The 18,452-nt window shown below is 50.2% G+C and overlaps 1 protein-coding gene across 5 annotated transcripts in view; it reads left to right on the forward strand.

Moving 5' to 3' along the window:
• Positions 1-18,452, forward strand: part of LOC123767559 (uncharacterized) — a 456,074-nt gene that overhangs the window by 72,872 nt on the left and 364,750 nt on the right. For 4 of the 5 annotated variants that reach the window (XM_045757296.2, XM_045757294.2, XM_045757299.2 and 1 more), the window contains one exon: positions 6,339-6,479. The exons of the other annotated variant lie outside the window; for it this stretch is intronic. In XM_045757296.2, coding sequence (XP_045613252.2) covers positions 6,341-6,479 — 139 coding nt within the window. In that variant the 5' untranslated portion in view covers positions 6,339-6,340. The remainder of the gene's footprint in view (positions 1-6,338; positions 6,480-18,452) is intronic. 5 annotated transcript variants of the gene reach the window in all.

Here is an 18,452-nt window from a genome sequence, read left to right on the forward strand (position 1 = left end):
AGGGCGCTTCCATTTTAACTTCCCTTATATCCCATTCATTTAGGGTAAATATCAAATCAAGCATTGCTGGTTCATCTTCTCTCATTCTTGTTGGTTCTTTGGTGTGCTGGCTTAGAAAGTTTCTTGTTGCCACGTCCAGCAGCTTAGCTCTCCATGTTTCTGGTCCTCCATGCGGGTCTCTGTTCTTCCAATCTATCTTCCCATGGTTGAAGTCTCCCATAATTAGTAATCCAGATCCATTCCTGCTAGCAACAGAAGCTGCTCTTTCTATTATGTTAATGGTGGCCATGTTGTTTCTATCATATTCCTGTCTAGGTCTTCTGTCATTTGGTGGTGGATTATATATGACTGCGACTATAATTTTTTTCCCTCCATTTGTTACAGTACCTGCTATGTAGTCACTGAAATCTTCACAGCCCTGAATATCCATCTCCTCAAAATCCCAGCCTTTTCTTACCAGCAGAGCTACCCCACCCCCACCTCTTCCTTCCCTCTCTTTCCTCATAACATAATAGTCCTGTGGGAACACTGCATTTGTTATCGTTTTCGTGATCTTTGTTTCTGTGAGGGCTATTATGTCTGGGATTTCCTCTAGTACCAGTTCTCCAAGCTTTGGAGTTCTCCAGTTCTCCAATTACAAATAAAGCAAGCAAGCTTGCTTTATTTGTAATTCCATCTATGTTAGTGTACATCGCTTTGAGGCTCACTTTCTTCTGTCCCTTCTCAAATCGCCTCCTTGGTGAGTGTTCTGCTGGTGGGGGAGGCTGTTCCATGGGTGTGAGGACCTGTGAGGTGGATAACAGGGTCTCAGAGGATACTGGGATGAGGGGCGGGGGATCCAGTGCAGGGGGAGGGACAGGGAGGGTATGGGGTGAAAGGGGAGGGAGGACGGGAAGGAAAGGGGGGGAGGGAGGACTCGGGAGGAGGGGAGGGGTAGAAGGGTGGGGATTGGGTGTGGGAGGAGGGAGATTTGGCTGAACATTTGAGTGGGGGCAGGGAGGGTTTGGGGTAGGGGGGTTTTCTATGCAGAGGAGGGAGGCGGGGTTGTCCTCCCTTCTGGTGTTACTGGGTAGCTGGTTGTGGGTTCCCCCCTCGCCTCTGGGGGTCTTGTGTTGGGAGCTGTGACTTCCTGGTTTTCCCCTCTCCCCTGCGCCTCTTCCTTGCTTCTGCCGCCACTTCTGTGTGTGTGTGTGTGTGTGTGTGTGTGTGTGTGTGTGTGTGTGTTGTGTGTGTGTGTGTGTGTGTGTACTCACCTAATTGTGCTTGCGGGGGTTGAGCTCTGGCTCTTTGGTCCCGAGAATGTGTGTGTGTGTGTGTGTGTGTGTGTGTGTGTGTGTGTGTGTGTGTGTGTGTACTCACCTATATGTACTCACCTATATGTGCTTGCAGGATCGAGCATTGACTCTTGGATCCCGCCTTTCTAGCTATCGGTTGTTTACAGCAATGACTCCTGTCCCATTTCCCTATCATACCTAGTTTTAAAAGTATGAATAGTATTTGCTTCCACAACCTGTTCCCCAAGTGCATTCCATTTTTCTACTACTCTCACGCTAAAAGAAAACTTCCTAACATCTCTGTGACTCATCTGAGTTTCCAGTTTCCACCCATGTCCCCTCGTTCTGTTATTATTACGTGTGAACATTTCATCTATTTCCACTTTGTCAATTCCCCTGAGTATTTTATATGTCCCTATCATATCTCCTCTCTCCCTTCTTTTCTCTAGTGTCGTAAGGTTCAGTTCCTTCAGCCGCTCTTCATATCCCATCCCTCGTAGCTCTGGGACAAGCCTCGTCGCAAACCTCTGAACCTTCTCCAGTTTCTTTATGTGTTTCTTCAGGTGGGGGCTCCATGATGGCGCGGCATACTCTAAGACGGGTCTCACGTAGGCAGTGTAAAGCGCCCTAAAAGCTTCCTCATTTAGGTTTCTGAATGAAGTTCTAATTTTCGCCAGTGTAGAGTACGCTGCTGTCGTTATCCTATTTATATGTGCCTCAGGAGTTAGATTAGGTGTCACATCCACTCCCAGGTCTCTTTCTCGAATCGTTACAGGTAGGCTGTTCCCCTTCATTGTGTACTGTCCCTTTGGTCTCCTGTCACCTGATCCCATTTCCATAACTTTACATTTACTGGTGTTAAACTCCAGTAGCCATTTCCCTGACCATCTCTGCAGCCTGTTTAAGTCCTCTTGGAGGATCCTACAATCCTCGTCTGTCACAACTCTTCTCATTAATTTTGCGTCATCTGCAAACATTGACATAAACATTGTGTGTGTGTGTGTGTGTGTGTGTGTGTGTGTGTGTGTGTGTGTGTGTGTGTGTGTGTGTGTGTGTGTGTGTGTGTGTGTGTGTGTGTGTGTGTGTGTGTGTGTGTGTGTGTGTGTGTGTGTGTGTGTGTGTGTGTGTACTCACCTAGTTGTGCTTGCGGGGGTTGAGCTCTGGCTCTTTGGTCCCGCAAGTCACTGAACTCCACTGGTGACTTCACGCCAGTCTGAGGTCTCACCCCTCACTGTAACTCTCTGCTTCCTATTGTTTAAGTACTCCCTTATCAAATGGAGCGCCCTACCAGTTACTCCTGCCTGTTTCTTCAGCTTATGCATCAACCTTTTATGGGGTACTGTGTCAAAGGCTTTCCGACAGTCCAAAAAAATGCAGTCCGCCCACCCTTCTCTTTCTTGTTTAATCTTTGTCACCTGATCGTAGAATTCTATCAAGCCTGTAAGGCAAGATTTACCCTCCCTGAACCCATGTTGATGGGTAGTCACGAAGTCTCTTCTCTCCAGATGTGTTACTAGGTTTTTTCTCACAATCTTCTCCATCACCTTGCATGGTATACAAGTTAAGGACACTGGCCTGTAGTTCAGTGCCTCTTGTCTGTCACCCTTTTTGTATATTGGTACTACATTAGCAGTCTTCCATATTTCTGGTAGGTCCCCCGTTTCCAGTGACCTACTATACACTATGGATAGTGGTAGGCAAAGTGCTCCTGCACACTCTTTCAATACCCATAGCGAGATTCCATCCGGCCCAACAGCTTTTCTCACATTCAGCTCCAATAGGTGCTTCTTGACCTCATCTCTTGTAATTTCGAACCTATCCAAGGTCACCTGGTTTGCTGCCACCTCTTCTAGCGCCACGACATCTCCCTGTTCTATTGTAAAGACCTCCTGGAACCTTTTGTTGAGTTCTTCACACACCTCTTTGTCATTCTCTGTGTACCTGTCCTCGCCCACCCTAAGTTTCATCACCTGTTCCTTCACTGTTGTCTTCCTCCTGATGTGACTGTGTAGTAGCTTTGGTTCGGTCTTGGCTTTATTAGCTATATCATTTTCATACCTTTTCTCAGCTGCTCTTCTTACACTGACATACTCGTTCCTGGTTCTCTGGTATCTCTCTCTATTTTCTGGTGTTCTGTTATTACGGAAGTTCCTCCATGCCCTTTTGGTCAGCTCCTTTGCTTTCATACATTCCTTATTAAATCACGGATTCTTCCTTTGCTTCTGTTTTTTCCTGTCGGGCTGGGACAAACCTGCTTACAGCCTCCTGACATTTTTGGGTGACATAGTCCATCATGTGTGTGTGTGTGTGTGTGTGTGTGTGTGTGTACTCACCTAATTGTACTCACCTAATTGTGCTTGCGGGGGTTGAGCTCTGGCTCTTTGGTCCCGCCTCTCAACCGTCAATCAACTGGTGTACAGATTCCTGAGCCTATTGGGCTCTATCATATCTACATTTGAAACTGTGTATGGAGTCAGCCTCCACCACATCACTTCCTAATGCATTCCATTTACTAACTACTCTGACACTGAAAAAGTTCTTTCTAACGTCTCTGTGGCTCATTTGGGTACTCAGCTTCCACCTGTGTCCCCTTGTTCGCGTCCCACCAGTGTTGAATAGTTCATCCTTGTTTACCCGGTCGATTCCCCTGAGGATTTTGTAGGTTGTGATCATGTCCCCCCTTACTCTTCTGTCTTCCAGTGTCGTAAGGTGCATTTCCCGCAGCCTTTCCTCATAACTCATGCCTCTTAGTTCTGGGACTAGTCTAGTAGCATACCTTTGGACTTTTTCCAGCTTCGTCTTGTGCTTGACAAGGTACGGGCTCCATGCTGGGGCCGCATACTCCAGGATTGGTCTTACATATGTGGTGTACAAGATTCTGAATGATTCCTTACACAGGTTCCTGAACGCCGTTCTGATGTTAGCCAGCCTCGCATATGCCGCAGACGTTATTCTCTTTATGTGGGCTTCAGGAGACAAGTTTGGTGTGATATCAACTCCTAGATCTTTCTCTCTGTCTGTTTCATTAAGTACTTCATCTCCTATTCTGTATCCTGTGCCTGGCCTCCTGTTTCCACTGCCTAGTTTCATTACTTTGCATTTACTCGGGTTGAACTTCAACAGCCATTTGTTGGACCATTCACTCAGTCTATCCAGGTCATCTTGTAGCCTCCTACTATCATCCTCTGTTTCAATCCTCCTCATAATTTTTGCATCGTCGTCGTGTGTGTGTGTGTGTGTGTGTGTGTGTGTGTGTGTGTGTGTGTGTGTGTGTGTGTGTGTGTGTGTGTGTGTGTGTGTGTGTGTGTGTGTGTGTGTGTGTGTGTGTGTGTGTGTGTGTGTGTGTGTGTGTGTGTGTGTGTGTGTGTGTGTGTGTGTGTGTGTGTGTGTGTGTGTGTGTGAAAAAAGTGGTTAGTAAACAATTGATTAACAGTTGAGAGGCGGGCCGAAAGAGCAAAGCTCAACCCCCACAAACACAACTAGGTGAATACAACGAGTTGAATCCACACACATGGGAGCTGGCCAGCCGAAACTCATTCAAGCAGCACATGAACTGCTAACAATAAATAAATAAAATGTACATGTGTACCCTATAATATAAATCACACACAGACATTAATATAGACAACTGAAGCAGTATAATGTATAATGTTACAGAAAATTGTATTACAGGTTACTTAGTGCTTACAGGTATGCCCCCCCCCCCCCTATCCAGCAGGAGCTGGTTATGTTGGGGTCAAAACTTGTAGGAGCTGGTTATGTTGGGGTCAAAACATGCTGAAGCTGGTTATGTTGGGGTCAAAACTTGTAGGAGCTGGTTATGTTGGGCTCAAAACATGCTGAAGCTGGTTATGTTGGGGTCAAAACTTGTAGGAGCTGGTTATGTTGGGCTCAAAACATGCTGAAGCTGGTTATGTTGGGGTCAAAACTTGCAGGAGCTGGTTATGTTGGGGTCAAAACATGCTGAAGCTGGTTATGTTGGGGTCAAAACTTGTAGGAGCTGGTTATGTTGGGCTCAAAACATGCTGAAGCTGGTTATGTTGGGGTCAAAACTTGTAGGAGCTGGTTATGTTGGGCTCAAAACATGCTGAAGCTGGTTATGTTGGGGTCAAAACTTGTAGTAGCTGGTTATGTTGAGGTCAAAACATGCTGAAGCTGGTTATGTTGGGGTCAAAACATACTGGAGCTGATTATGTTGGGGTCATAACATGCTGAAGCTGGTTATGTTGGGGTCAAAACATACTGGAGCTGGTTATGTTGGGGTCATAACATGCTGAAGCTGGTTATGTTGGAGTCAAAACATACTGGAGCTGGTTATGTTGGGGTCATAACATACTGGAGCTGGTTATGTTGGGGTCAAAACATACAGGAGCTGGTTATGTTGGGGTCATAACATGCTGAAGCTGGTTATGTTGGGGTCAAAACATGTGGGCCATGAACAACATTGTGCAAACATTCTCGCCATTTTTTCAAGATGGCAGCCAAATCCGGGGCAGTAGAGGAGTGCAAAAATAATATGTAATTAAGTACCTTATTACCAATACGATAAACTTATTACCAATACGATTAAACTTATTGCAGATTTCCACGATTCTGCCTTTATTGACCTTCTTAACGACTATCATAATGTGGGTAATTCTGAGGTTGTTGGGTGTGAGAGGAGGAGTATGGCGGTAAGGAGACCCTAGTGTTGGTGACGTCATGGTCACATATTGGACTACTTCAGCCAAATTATGAAAATCAGATTTTTGCTTTGTTTTCCTGACATCTGTGTACGTTTTTCTCTATACTGCAAGAAAAAAATGGTTGTGATTGAATTAAGCTATTTACAAAGTTTTAAAGGTGCAACCAGTCCCAGAATCACCAAGAGGTTCAACGGGTGTCCCATGACATTGTGCCATGCTTTATTTAATTGATTGATGTTGACCCCTTCCTGGCCATGTTGGCCATGTACCCCACAGCAATCGCAATGCAAAATTGGATAAAACTAGCCCCTAGAGCTTCATTGGAAGATGTGTCCGGGTATGTGCCAGTGATTACATTCAGCGTGTGTTTCACCCGCAGGTATGGACGTGCGCCGGTGTGTGTTGCAGATGGCGATAGTGGTCGTCTCCTCCTTCATCATATTGTATTACCTGGGCCGCTACAGCACTGCCTCCTCCTGGAGCCTCCCAGCCCCCAAGCCCTGTGGTGTTGCCTGCACTGGTGAGTCACACACACGTTTACGATGAAGGTGCATGAACATCTCCATGGTAGATAAACACCTTTAAAGTAGATGATAATTTTTAGAGTAGATGCACACTCTTAAAGTAGATGAACATCTTTAGAGTAGACGAACATCTTTAGAGTAGATGAACATCTTTAAAGTAGATGAACATCTTTAAAGTAGATGAACATCTTTATGGACGAAGAGCACCTTCAAGGTAAATGAACACCTTTCAGGTTCAATGACACATTTAAGGAAGATGAACACCTCTAAGGTAGGTGAGCACCTCTAAGGTAGGTGAACACCTCTAAGGTAGGTGAGCACTTCAAAGGTAGATGAACACCTCTAAGGTAGAAGACGACACTGTAGGTCAGGGACCTGCCTCCCTGACCTACACTGTCTCACCACAGTGGGGAAGTCTCTCCACCACTTACCTGCCTCCCTGACCAACACTGTCTCACCACAGTGGGGAAGTCTCTCCACCACTTACCTGCCTCCCTGACCAACACTGTCTCACCACAGTGGGGAAGTCTCTCCACCACTTACCCGCCTCCCTGACCAACACTGTCTCACCATAGTGGGGAAGTCTCTCCACCACTTACCTGCCTCCCTGACCAACACTGTCTCACCACAGTGGGGAAGTCTCTCCACCACTTACCTGCCTCCCTGACCAACACTGTCTCACCACAGAGGAGGAGTGTGTCAACCTCTAACTTACCTCCGAGACTGTCAAATACTCTCTCTTCAGTAATCTCTTCTGAAAGTAATATTGCAACAATCGTATAACTAATGGACATCGTTGATCTTAATAACACGGTAGCTATCTAGAGAAAAGGAATAATACAATAACAAGTTGCACAACAATAGGACTCACGACCTAACACTTTATAGTGTAGTTGGATCAGTCACAAAGGGAGCCAAGCATCTGATGTAGTGTTCTGTGGTGTCTGACTGCGGACGTTTAGCTCTGCCACGCCACATAAAGACAACCTGTATGAGAGACTCAGCAAAGCTGTGTGAGCAGTGCCAAATGTATTTTAACATTAGGTTTGACAGTGAGGATAACTGTACAGTGAGATGGGTTTTGAAATTGGCTAGTGGTGTCAGCAGTAATACTTATCAATAGCCTCACGTAATTATTTACATAACGATATGAGTAGAACTTTACACAAAGTAACAATAATTGGGTAATCAGATCAATCAAAGAGATATAAGACCAACGGTGATACCTGTAGCTCACCAGGAACTGTCAGAGAGATGTTGGACCAACGGTGATACCTGTAGCTCACCAGGAACTGTCAGAGAGATGTTGGACCAACGGTGATACCTGTAGTTCACCAGGAACTGTCAGAGAGATGTTGGACCAACGGTGATACCTGTAGTTCACCAGGAACTGTCAGAGAGATGTTGGACCAACGGTGATACCTGTAGTTCACCAGGAACTGTCAGAGAGATGTTGGACCAACGGTGATACCTGTAGCTCACCAGGAACTGTCAGAGAGATGTTGGACCAACGGTGATACCTGTAGTTCACCAGGAACTGTCAGAGAGATGTTGGACCAACGGTGATACCTGTAGTTCACCAGGAACTGTCAGAGAGATGTTGGACCAACGGTGATACCTGTAGTTCACCAGGAACTGTCAGAGAGATGTAGGACCAACGGTGATACCTGTAGTTCACCAGGAACTGTCAGAGAGATGTAGGACCAACGGTGATACCTGTAGTTCACCAGGAACTGTCAGAGAGATGTAGGACCAACGGTGATACCTGTAGTTCACCAGGAACTGTCAGAGAGATGTAGGACCAACGGTGATACCTGTAGTTCACCAGGAACTGTCAGAGAGATGTTGGACCAACGGTGATACCTGTAGTTCACCAGGAACTGTCAGAGAGATGTTGGACCAACGGTGATACCTGTAGTTCACCAGGAACTGTCAGAGAGATGTAGGACCAACGGTGATACCTGTAGTTCACCAGGAACTGTCAGAGAGATGTTGGACCAACGGTGATACCTGTAGTTCACCAGGAACTGTCAGAGAGATGTTGGACCAACGGTGATACCTGTAGTTCACCAGGAACTGTCAGAGAGATGTTGGACCAACGGTGATACCTGTAGTTCACCAGGAACTGTCAGAGAGATGTTGGACCAACGGTGATACCTGTAGTTCACCAGGAACTGTCAGAGAGATGTTGGACCAACGGTGATACCTGTAGTTCACCAGGAACTGTCAGAGAGATGTTGGACCAACGGTGATACCTGTAGTTCACCAGGAACTGTCAGAGAGATGTTGGACCAACGGTGATACCTGTAGTTCACCAGGAACTGTCACAGAGAGATGTTGGACCAACGGTGATACCTGTAGTTCACCAGGAACTGTCAGAGAGATGTTGGACCAACGGTGATACCTGTAGTTCACCAGGAACTGTCAGAGAGATGTTGGACCAACGGTGATACCTGTAGTTCACCAGGAACTGTCAGAGAGATGTTGGACCAACGGTGATACCTGTAGTTCACCAGGAACTGTCAGAGAGATGTTGGACCAACGGTGATACCTGTAGTTCACCAGGAACTGTCAGAGAGATGTTGGACCAACGGTGATACCTGTAGTTCACCAGGAACTGTCAGAGAGATGTAGGACCAACGGTGATACCTGTAGTTCACCAGGAACTGTCAGAGAGATGTTGGACCAACGGTGATACCTGTAGTTCACCAGGAACTGTCAGAGAGATGTTGGACCAACGGTGATACCTGTAGTTCACCAGGAACTGTCAGAGAGATGTAGGACCAACGGTGATACCTGTAGTTCACCAGGAACTGTCAGAGAGATGTTGGACCAACGGTGATACCTGTAGTTCACCAGGAACTGTCAGAGAGATGTAGGACCAACGGTGATACCTGTAGTTCACCAGGAACTGTCAGAGAGATGTTGGACCAACGGTGATACCTGTAGTTCACCAGGAACTGTCAGAGAGATGTAGGACCAACGGTGATACCTGTAGTTCACCAGGAACTGTCAGAGAGATGTAGGACCAACGGTGATACCTGTAGTTCACCAGGAACTTGTCTCTTCACTTGAATACTTGTATAACTTTAACTCTTCATGACTGACATCTCGCAGTGCTGTGTCCTCCATTATAACCAAACTTGAGACACACCGGAGTCTGGATCAAGCTGCTTGTTACAGGGAACATGTACACAGTTGTACACGTGTTGTTAAATAGTTGACGACTCAGGCCTTCAACCCGTCCTTCTAATACAACGTCGCATTTTGACATATACTTTACTTAAGCAAAATTTGTCGTACTAGAAAATGGTAGTAGCTCGCGACACTGTCATACTGTCCCGTCTTCTGTTTTGGGTCCTCTGGTCAGGTAGGAGTGGGGACTTTAGTACGACAGTTTCTTGACGTTGGGAAACGTTAGCATTACAGGGTAACCTCTCATCAGAGATGTTTCTCGTATCGACGCCATTCTACTCGCTTGTGTCCGAAGGCAGAAGGATGACTCAGTCATGAGACCACCACTGAGCCCCGGCCAGTTAAGACCGTGTGTTGTGACCGGGAGACTCACAAGCAAGAATACAATAACTGGAAGGGATCGTTCAACACTTACTCATTCAGTAGGAACATTTAGACCGTTGCTCTCTATATGACAGCGTTGGCTCTATGAGGCGCTGGAGACCGCAAGATGGCGCCCACTAATAGGTTATTGTACAGGTGGGGCTCCTGCGTGCTCCCTCCACACCAACACCTCCCCCACACCAACACCTCCCCCACACCAACACCTCCCCCACACCAACACCTCCCCCAACACCAACACCTCCCCCACACCAACACTTTCCCCACACCAACACCTCCCCCACACCAACACCTCCCCCACACCAACACCTCCCGCACACCAACACCTCCCCCACACCAACACCTCCCCCACACCAACACCTCCCCTACACCAACACCTCCCCCACACCAACACCTCCCCCACACCAACACCTCCCCCACACCAACACCTCCCGCACACCAACACCTCCCGCACACCAACACCTCCCCCACACCAACACCTCCCCCACACCAACACCTCCCCTACACCAACACCTCCCCCACACCAACACCTCCCCCAACACCAACACCTCCTCCACACCAACACCTCCTCCACACCAACACCTCCCCCACACCAACACCTCCCCCACACCAACACCTCCCCCACACCAACACCTCCCCCACACCAACACCTCCCCCACACCAACACCTCCCCCACACCAACACCTCCCCTACACCAACACCTCTCCCACACCAACACCTCCCCCACACCAACACCTCCCCCACACCAACACCTCCCCTACACCAACACCTCCCCCACACCAACACCTCCCCCACACCAACACCTCCCCCACACCAACACCTCCCCCACACCAACACCTCCCCCACACCAACACCTCCCCCACACCAACACCTCCCCCACACCAACACCTCCCCTACACCAACACCTCCCCCACACCAACACCTCCCCCACACCAACACCTCCCCCACACCAACACCTCCCCCACACCAACACCTCCCCTACACCAACACCTCCCCCACACCAACACCTCCCCCACACCAACACCTCCCCCACACCAACACCTCCCCCACACCAACACCTCCCCCACACCAACACCTCCCCCACACCAACACCTTCCCCACACCAACACCTCCCCTACACCAACACCTCCCCCACACCAACACCTCCCCCACACCAACACCTCCCCCACACCAACACCACTGGAACATTATCTAACACAGTGCACAGTTACAGCCACAACAGATCACTGGAACATTATCTAACACAGTGCACAGTTACAGCCACAACAGACCACTGGAACATTATCTAACACAGTGCACAGTTACAGCCACAACAGACCACTGGAACATTATCTAACACAGTGCACAGTTACATACCTGTTAAGATTTCAACTTCGATTCAACAGAGCAGAAATTGTTAAACACATGAGACAAAATCTTACTAAAGCGACCATACGAGTCATAAATACTCACACTCCGCCCAAGTAAACAGAAACAAGCAACACTTAGTGGGCAAGGCAGAGGCTTAGGGCCCGCCCAGTGGGCCAGCCAGAGGCTTAGGGGCCCACACAGTGGGCCAGGCAGAGGCTTAGGGCCCGCCCAGTGGGCCAGGCAGAGGCTTAGGGCCCGCCCAGTGGGCCAGCCAGAGGCTTAGGGGCCCACACAGTGGGCCAGGCAGAGGCTTAGGGCCCGCCCAGTGGGCCAGGCAGAGGCTTAGGGGCCCACACAGTGGGCCAGGCAGAGGCTTAAGGCCCGCACAGTGGGCCAGCCAAAGGCTTAGAGCCCGCGCAGTGGGCCAGCCAGAGGCTTAGAGCCCGCACAGTGGGCCCAAGCAGAGGCTTAGGGGCCCACACAGTGGGCCAGGCAGAGGCTTAGAGCCCGCACAGTGGGCAAGGCAGAGGCTTAGGGCCCGCACAGTGGGCCAGGCAAAGGCTTAGAGCCCGCGCAGTGGGCCAGCCAGAGGCTTAGAGCCCGCGCAGTGGGCCACCCAGAGGCTTAGAGCCCGCACAGTGGGCCAGGCAGAGGCTTAGGGCCCGCGCAGTGGGCCAGCCAGAGGCTTAGGGCCCGCACAATGGGCCAGGCAAAGGCTTAGAGCCCGCGCAGTGGGCCAGCCAGAGGCTTAGAGCCCGCGCAGTGGGCCACCCAGAGGCTTAGAACCCGCACAGTGGGCCAGGCAGAGGCTTAGGGCCCGCGCAGTGGGCCAGCCAGAGGCTTAGGGCCCGCACAGTGGGCCAGGCAGAGGCTTAGAGCCCGCGCAGTGGGCCAGCCAGAGGCTTAGAGCCCGCGCAGTGGGCCAGCCAGAGGCTTAGAGCCCGAACAGTGGGCCAGGCAGAGGCTTAGGGCCCGCGCAGTGGGCCAGCCAGAGGCTTAGGGCCCGCACAGTGGGCCAGGCAGAGACTTAGAGCCCGCGCAGTGGGCCAGCCAGATTCTTAGAGCCCGCGCAGTGGGCCAGCCAGAGGCTTAGAGCCCGCACAGTGGGCCAGGCAGAGGCTTAGGGCCCGCGCAGTGGGCCAGCCAGAGGCTTAGGGCCCGCGCAGTGGGCCAGCCATAGGCTTAGGGCCCGCACAGTGGGCCAGCCAGAGGCTTAGAGCCCGCGCAGTGGGCCAGCCAGAGGCTTAGGGCCCGCACAGTGGGCCAGCTAGAGGCTTAAGGCCCGCACAGTGGGCCAGCCAGAGGCTTAGGGACCGCGCAGTGGGCCAGCCAGAGACTTAGGGCCCGCACAGTGGGCCAGCTAGAGGCTTAAGGCCCGCGCAGTGAGCCAGCCAGTGGCTTAGGGCCCGCACAGGAATATCCCTGAAAAAAAAACTCCACAACAACACCTCCACCACACCAACACCTTCCCTACACCAACACCTCCTCCCACACCAACACCTCCCCCACACCAACACTTCCCTCACACCAACACCTCCCCCACACCAACACCTCCCCCACACCAACACCTCCCCCACACCAACACCTCCCCCACACCAACACCTCCCCCCACACCAACACCTCCCCCACACCAACACTTCCCTCACACCAACACCTCCCCCACACCAACACCTCCCCCACACCAACACCTCCCATACAACAACTTCTCCCCCACACCAACACCTCCCCTACACCAACACCTCCCCCACACCAACACCTCCCCCACACCAACACCTCCCCCACACCAACACCTCCCCCACACCAACACCTCCCCTACACCAACACCTCCCCCACACCAACACTTCCCTCACACCAACATCTCCCCCACACCAACACCTCCCCCACACCAACACCTCCCCCACACCAACACCTCCCATACAACAACTTCTCCCCCACACCAACACCTCCCCCACACCAACACCTCCCCCACACCAACACCTTCCTCACATCACCATCTTCCCCACACCAACACTTCCCTCACACCAACATCTCCCCCACACCAACACCTCCCCCACACCAACACCTCCCCCACACCAACACCTCCTCCACACCAACACCTCCCCCACACCAACACCTCCCATACAACAACTTCTCCCCCACACCAACACCTCCCCCACACCAACACCTCCCCCACACCAACACCTTCCTCACATCACCATCTTCCCCACACCAACACTCCCCTCACACCAACATCTCCCCCACACCAACACCTCTCCCCACACCAACACCTCCCCCACACCAACACCTCCCCCACACCAACACCTCTCCCACACCAACACCTCCCCCCACACCAACACCTCCCCCACACCAACACCTCCCCCACACCAACATCTCCCCCACACCAACACCTCCCCCACACCAACACCTTCCTCACACCAACATCTCCCCCACACCAACACCTCCCCCACACCAACACCTCCCCCCACACCAACACCTCCCCCACACCAACACCTCCCCCACACCAACACCTCCCCACACCAACACCTCTCCCACACCAACACCTCCCATACAACAACATCTCCCCCACACCAACACCTCCCCCACATCAACACCTCCCCCACACCAACACCTCCCCCCACACCAACACCTCCCCCACACCAACACCTCCCATACAACAACATCTCCCCCACACCAACACCTTCCTCACACCAACATCTCCCCCACACCAACACCTCCCCCACACCAACACCTCTCCCCACACCAACACCTCCCCCACACCAACACCTCCCCACACCAACACCTCCCCCACACCAACACCTCCCATACAACAACTTCTCCCCCACACCAACACCTCCCCCACACCAACACCTCCCCCACACCAACACCTTCCTCACATCACCATCTTCCCCACACCAACACTTCCCTCACACCAACATCTCCCCCACACCAACACCTCCCCCACACCAACACCTCCCCCACACCAACACCTCCCCCACACCAACACCTCTCCCACACCAACACCTCCCCCCACACCAACACCTCCCCCACACCAACACCTCCCCCACACCAACACCTCCCCCACACCAACACCTCTCCCACACCAACACCTCCCCCCACACCAACACCTCCCCCACACCAACACCTCCCATACAACAACATCTCCCCCACACCAACACCTCCCCCACACCAACACCTTCCTCACACCAACATCTCCCCCACACCAACACCTCCACCACACCAACACCTCCCCCCACACCAACACCTCCCCCACACCAACACCTCCCCCACACCAACACCTCCCCCACACCAACACCTCTCCCACACCAACACCTCCCATACAACAACATCTTCCCCACACCAACACCTCCCCCACATCAACACCTCCCCCACACCAACACCTCCCCCCACACCAACACCTCCCCCACACCAACACCTCCCATACAATAACATCTCCCCCACACCAACACCTTCCTCACACCAACATCTCCCCCACACCAACACCTCCCCCACACCAACACCTCTTCCCACACCAACACCTCCCCCACACCAACACCTCCCCACACCAACACCTCCCCCACACCAACACCTCTCCCACACCAACACCTCCCCCACACCAACACCTCCCCCACACCAACACCTCCCCACACCAACACCTCCCCCACACCAACACCTCCCCCCACACCAACACCTCCCCCACACCAACACCTCCCCACACCAACACCTCCCCCACACCAACACCTCTCCCACACCAACACCTCCCCCACACCAACACCTCCCATACAACAACATGTTCCTCACACCAACACCTCCCCCACACCAACACCTCCCCCACTCCAACACTTCCCTCACACCAACACCTCCCCCACACCAACACCTCCCATACACCAACATGTTCCTCACACCAACACCTCAACAAGCACAATAAACTTTTCCCACAACATGATGCTACACCCACTAGCATGTTCATACAGCGAGACAACTTCCGGAACACATGGCTACACACACCTTAGCACTCGTTTCATCAGGGTGAAACTTCTCCAATCATGTGGTTGCTGTGATGAAGTTGCTCCAAACACGTTATCTTGAGGTTATCTTGAGATGATGTCGAAGCTGTTAGTGTCCCCGCGGCCCGGTCCTCGACCAGGCCTCCACCCCCAGGAAGCAGCCGGTGACAGCTGACTAACACCCAGGTACCTATTTTACTGCTAGGTAACAGGGGCATAGGGTGAAAGAAACTCTGCCCATTGTTTCTCGCTTCGCCTGGGATCGAACCCAGGACCACAGGATCACAAGTGCAGTGTGCTGTCCGCTCGGCCGACCGGCTGTACGACCGATGTGGTTTCGTTTTCTAACTACGTGGTCCCACAACCAATATGGCTGAACATTGATGAAGGCGTAATAGCTGTTGATTCACCCTCATAATAGGCATAGCATCTTTGGTAAGTATAACATTTGATTGGTAGGTTAGTGACTAGACTATGATGTACTCAGTAACTTGACGAGAGCAGGATTAGGTGTTGACAGCTTCACCTGGCGACCAAGCTCTGAACACTTGACCATGCAAGTGTCTGTTCCTGGCAAGGTTTTCTCCCTGCTCCTGCTACTGCTTCCTATCACAACTCTATATATTTCTCGACTCAATTTTCACCGGAAGCAGCAATGAATGATCATGTCGTTCCCGCACCTGCAATGTCGCCCAGGCCAAACCCCTTGTAGTTATTTGCCAGAGCAACGGCTCACTCGGTAGTGCCAAGTCACGTAGTCTCTCCTCGTAGCTCATACCCCTCATTTCGGGTATTTGTCTGGTGGCAAACCTTTGAACCTTTTCCAGTTTAGTCTTATGCTTGACTAGATATGGACTCCATGCTGGAGCTGCATACTCCAGCATTTGTCTGACATATGTGGTATAGAAAGTTCTGAATGATTCCTTACACAAGTTTCTAAAGGCTGTTCTTATGTTGGCTAACCTAGCATGTGCCGCTGATGTTATTGTCTTGATATCGGCTTCAAGGGATAGGTCTGGCGCGATATCCACCCCAAAGTCTTTCTCTCTCACTGACTCTTGAAGTAGTTCATCTCCCATATGATACCTTATATCTAACCTCTTGCTCCCTACACCTATCCTCATTACATTACATGTGTTTGGGTTATACTTTAACAACCATTTGCTCGACCAATCCTTCAGTGTGTCCAGGTCTTCTTGAAGCCTCAAGCAGTCCTCCTCCTTCTTAATTCTACTCATAATCTTGGCATCGTCAGCAAACATTGCATGGGATGAGTCTATACCCCCTGAGAGATCATTTACGTATATCAGAAACGGGATAAGTCCGAGTGCAGAACCCTGTGGGACTCCACTGGTAACTTTAATCCAATCTGAGGTCTCATCCCTCACTGTAACTCTCTGCTTCCTATTGCTTAGGTACTCCCTTATCCATTGGAGCGACCTACCAGTTATTCCTGCCTGTTTCTCCAGAATATATACCAGCCTCTTATTGGGTACTGTGTCAAAGGCTCTCCGACAGTCCTAGAAAATGCAGTCCGCCCATCCTTCTCTTTCTTGATTAATCTTTGTCGCCTGATCGTAGAATTCTATTAATCCAGTGAGGCAAAATTTACCTTCCCCTAAACCCATGTTAGTGGATTGTCACGAAGTCTCTTCTCTCCAGATGTGTTACTAGGGTTTTTCTCACAATCTTCTCCATCACCTTGCATGGTATACAAGTTAAGGACACTGGCCTGTAGTTCAGTGTCTCTTGCCTGTCACTCTTTTTGTATATTGGGACTACATTAGCGTCTTCCATATTTCTGGTAGGTCTCCTATTACTAGTGACCTACTATATACTATGGAGAGTGACAAACAAAGTGCTTCTGCTCACTGTTTCAGTACTCATGGCGAGATTCCGTCTTGACCAACAGCCTTACTCACGTCCAGATCCAACAAGTGTCTCTTGATCTCATTTCTTGTAATTTCAAACCATTCCAAGGCCGCCTGGTTTACTGCCACCTCTCCTAGTGCAGTGACCTCACCTCGTTCTGTTGTGAAGACCTCCTGGAATCTCTTGTTGAGTTCTTCACACACCTCTTTGTCATTCTCTGTATACCTGTCCTAACCCATTCTAAGTTTCATCACCTGTTCTTTCACTATTGTTTCCTCTATTATTTCCTCGCTTCTCTTTTCACACTTACATACTCTTTCCTGATTCACTGATATCTCTCTCTCTGCTTTCTGGTGTTCTATTATTTCGAAAATTCCTCCATGCCCTTTTGTTCAGTACCTTTGCTTCCATACATGCCCTATTAAACCACAGATTTTTCTTTTGCTTCCTCGGATTTTTTCTTTTGGGCCAGGATAAACCTGTTTACTACCGCCTGACACTTTTGGATGACACAGTCCATCATGTCTTGTGCCGATTTCGCTCTGAGTTCTGTGTCCCATGGTATATCCTTTAGGAAACTTCTCATCTCCACATAATTTCCCTTTGGCACGCCAGCCCTTTGTTTCCTAATTCTTTTTTGGAGGGGAGATAAATTCTAGCTCTACCAGGTACTCAAAGATCAATATACTGTGATCACTCATTCCCATGGGTGCTTCCAACTTAACTTCCCTTATATCCCTCTCTTTTAAGGTAAATATCAGATCAGGCATAGCCGATTCATCTTCCCCTAACATTCTTGTCAATCCCTTGACATGTTATCTTAGAAGGTTTCTCGCTGCCACGTCCATCAGCTTACCTCTCCATGTATCTGGTCCTCTATGTGGGTCTCTGTTCTCCCAATCTATATTCCTGTGGTTGAAGTCTCCCATAATTAGTAACCCAGATACATTCCAGCTAGCGACAGAAGCTGTTCTATTATATTACTGGTGGCCATGTTGTTTCTATCATATTCCTGTCTGGGTCTGTGGGGCACTGACCTGTGAAATTTATATTTATTTAATTTATATGAATTTATATAGAATTTATATTCAGATTAATTTATATATTTCGATAGCAATTTCTATGATGTTTAGTTGACTGTATTTCAGCAATATTCTCACAAATCGACTCTTGCACATTAGGGAAATG

This window comes from Procambarus clarkii, chromosome 67 (genome assembly GCF_040958095.1).
Source record: "Procambarus clarkii isolate CNS0578487 chromosome 67, FALCON_Pclarkii_2.0, whole genome shotgun sequence".
In the NCBI taxonomy this organism is placed as follows: Eukaryota; Metazoa; Arthropoda; class Malacostraca; order Decapoda; family Cambaridae; genus Procambarus; species Procambarus clarkii.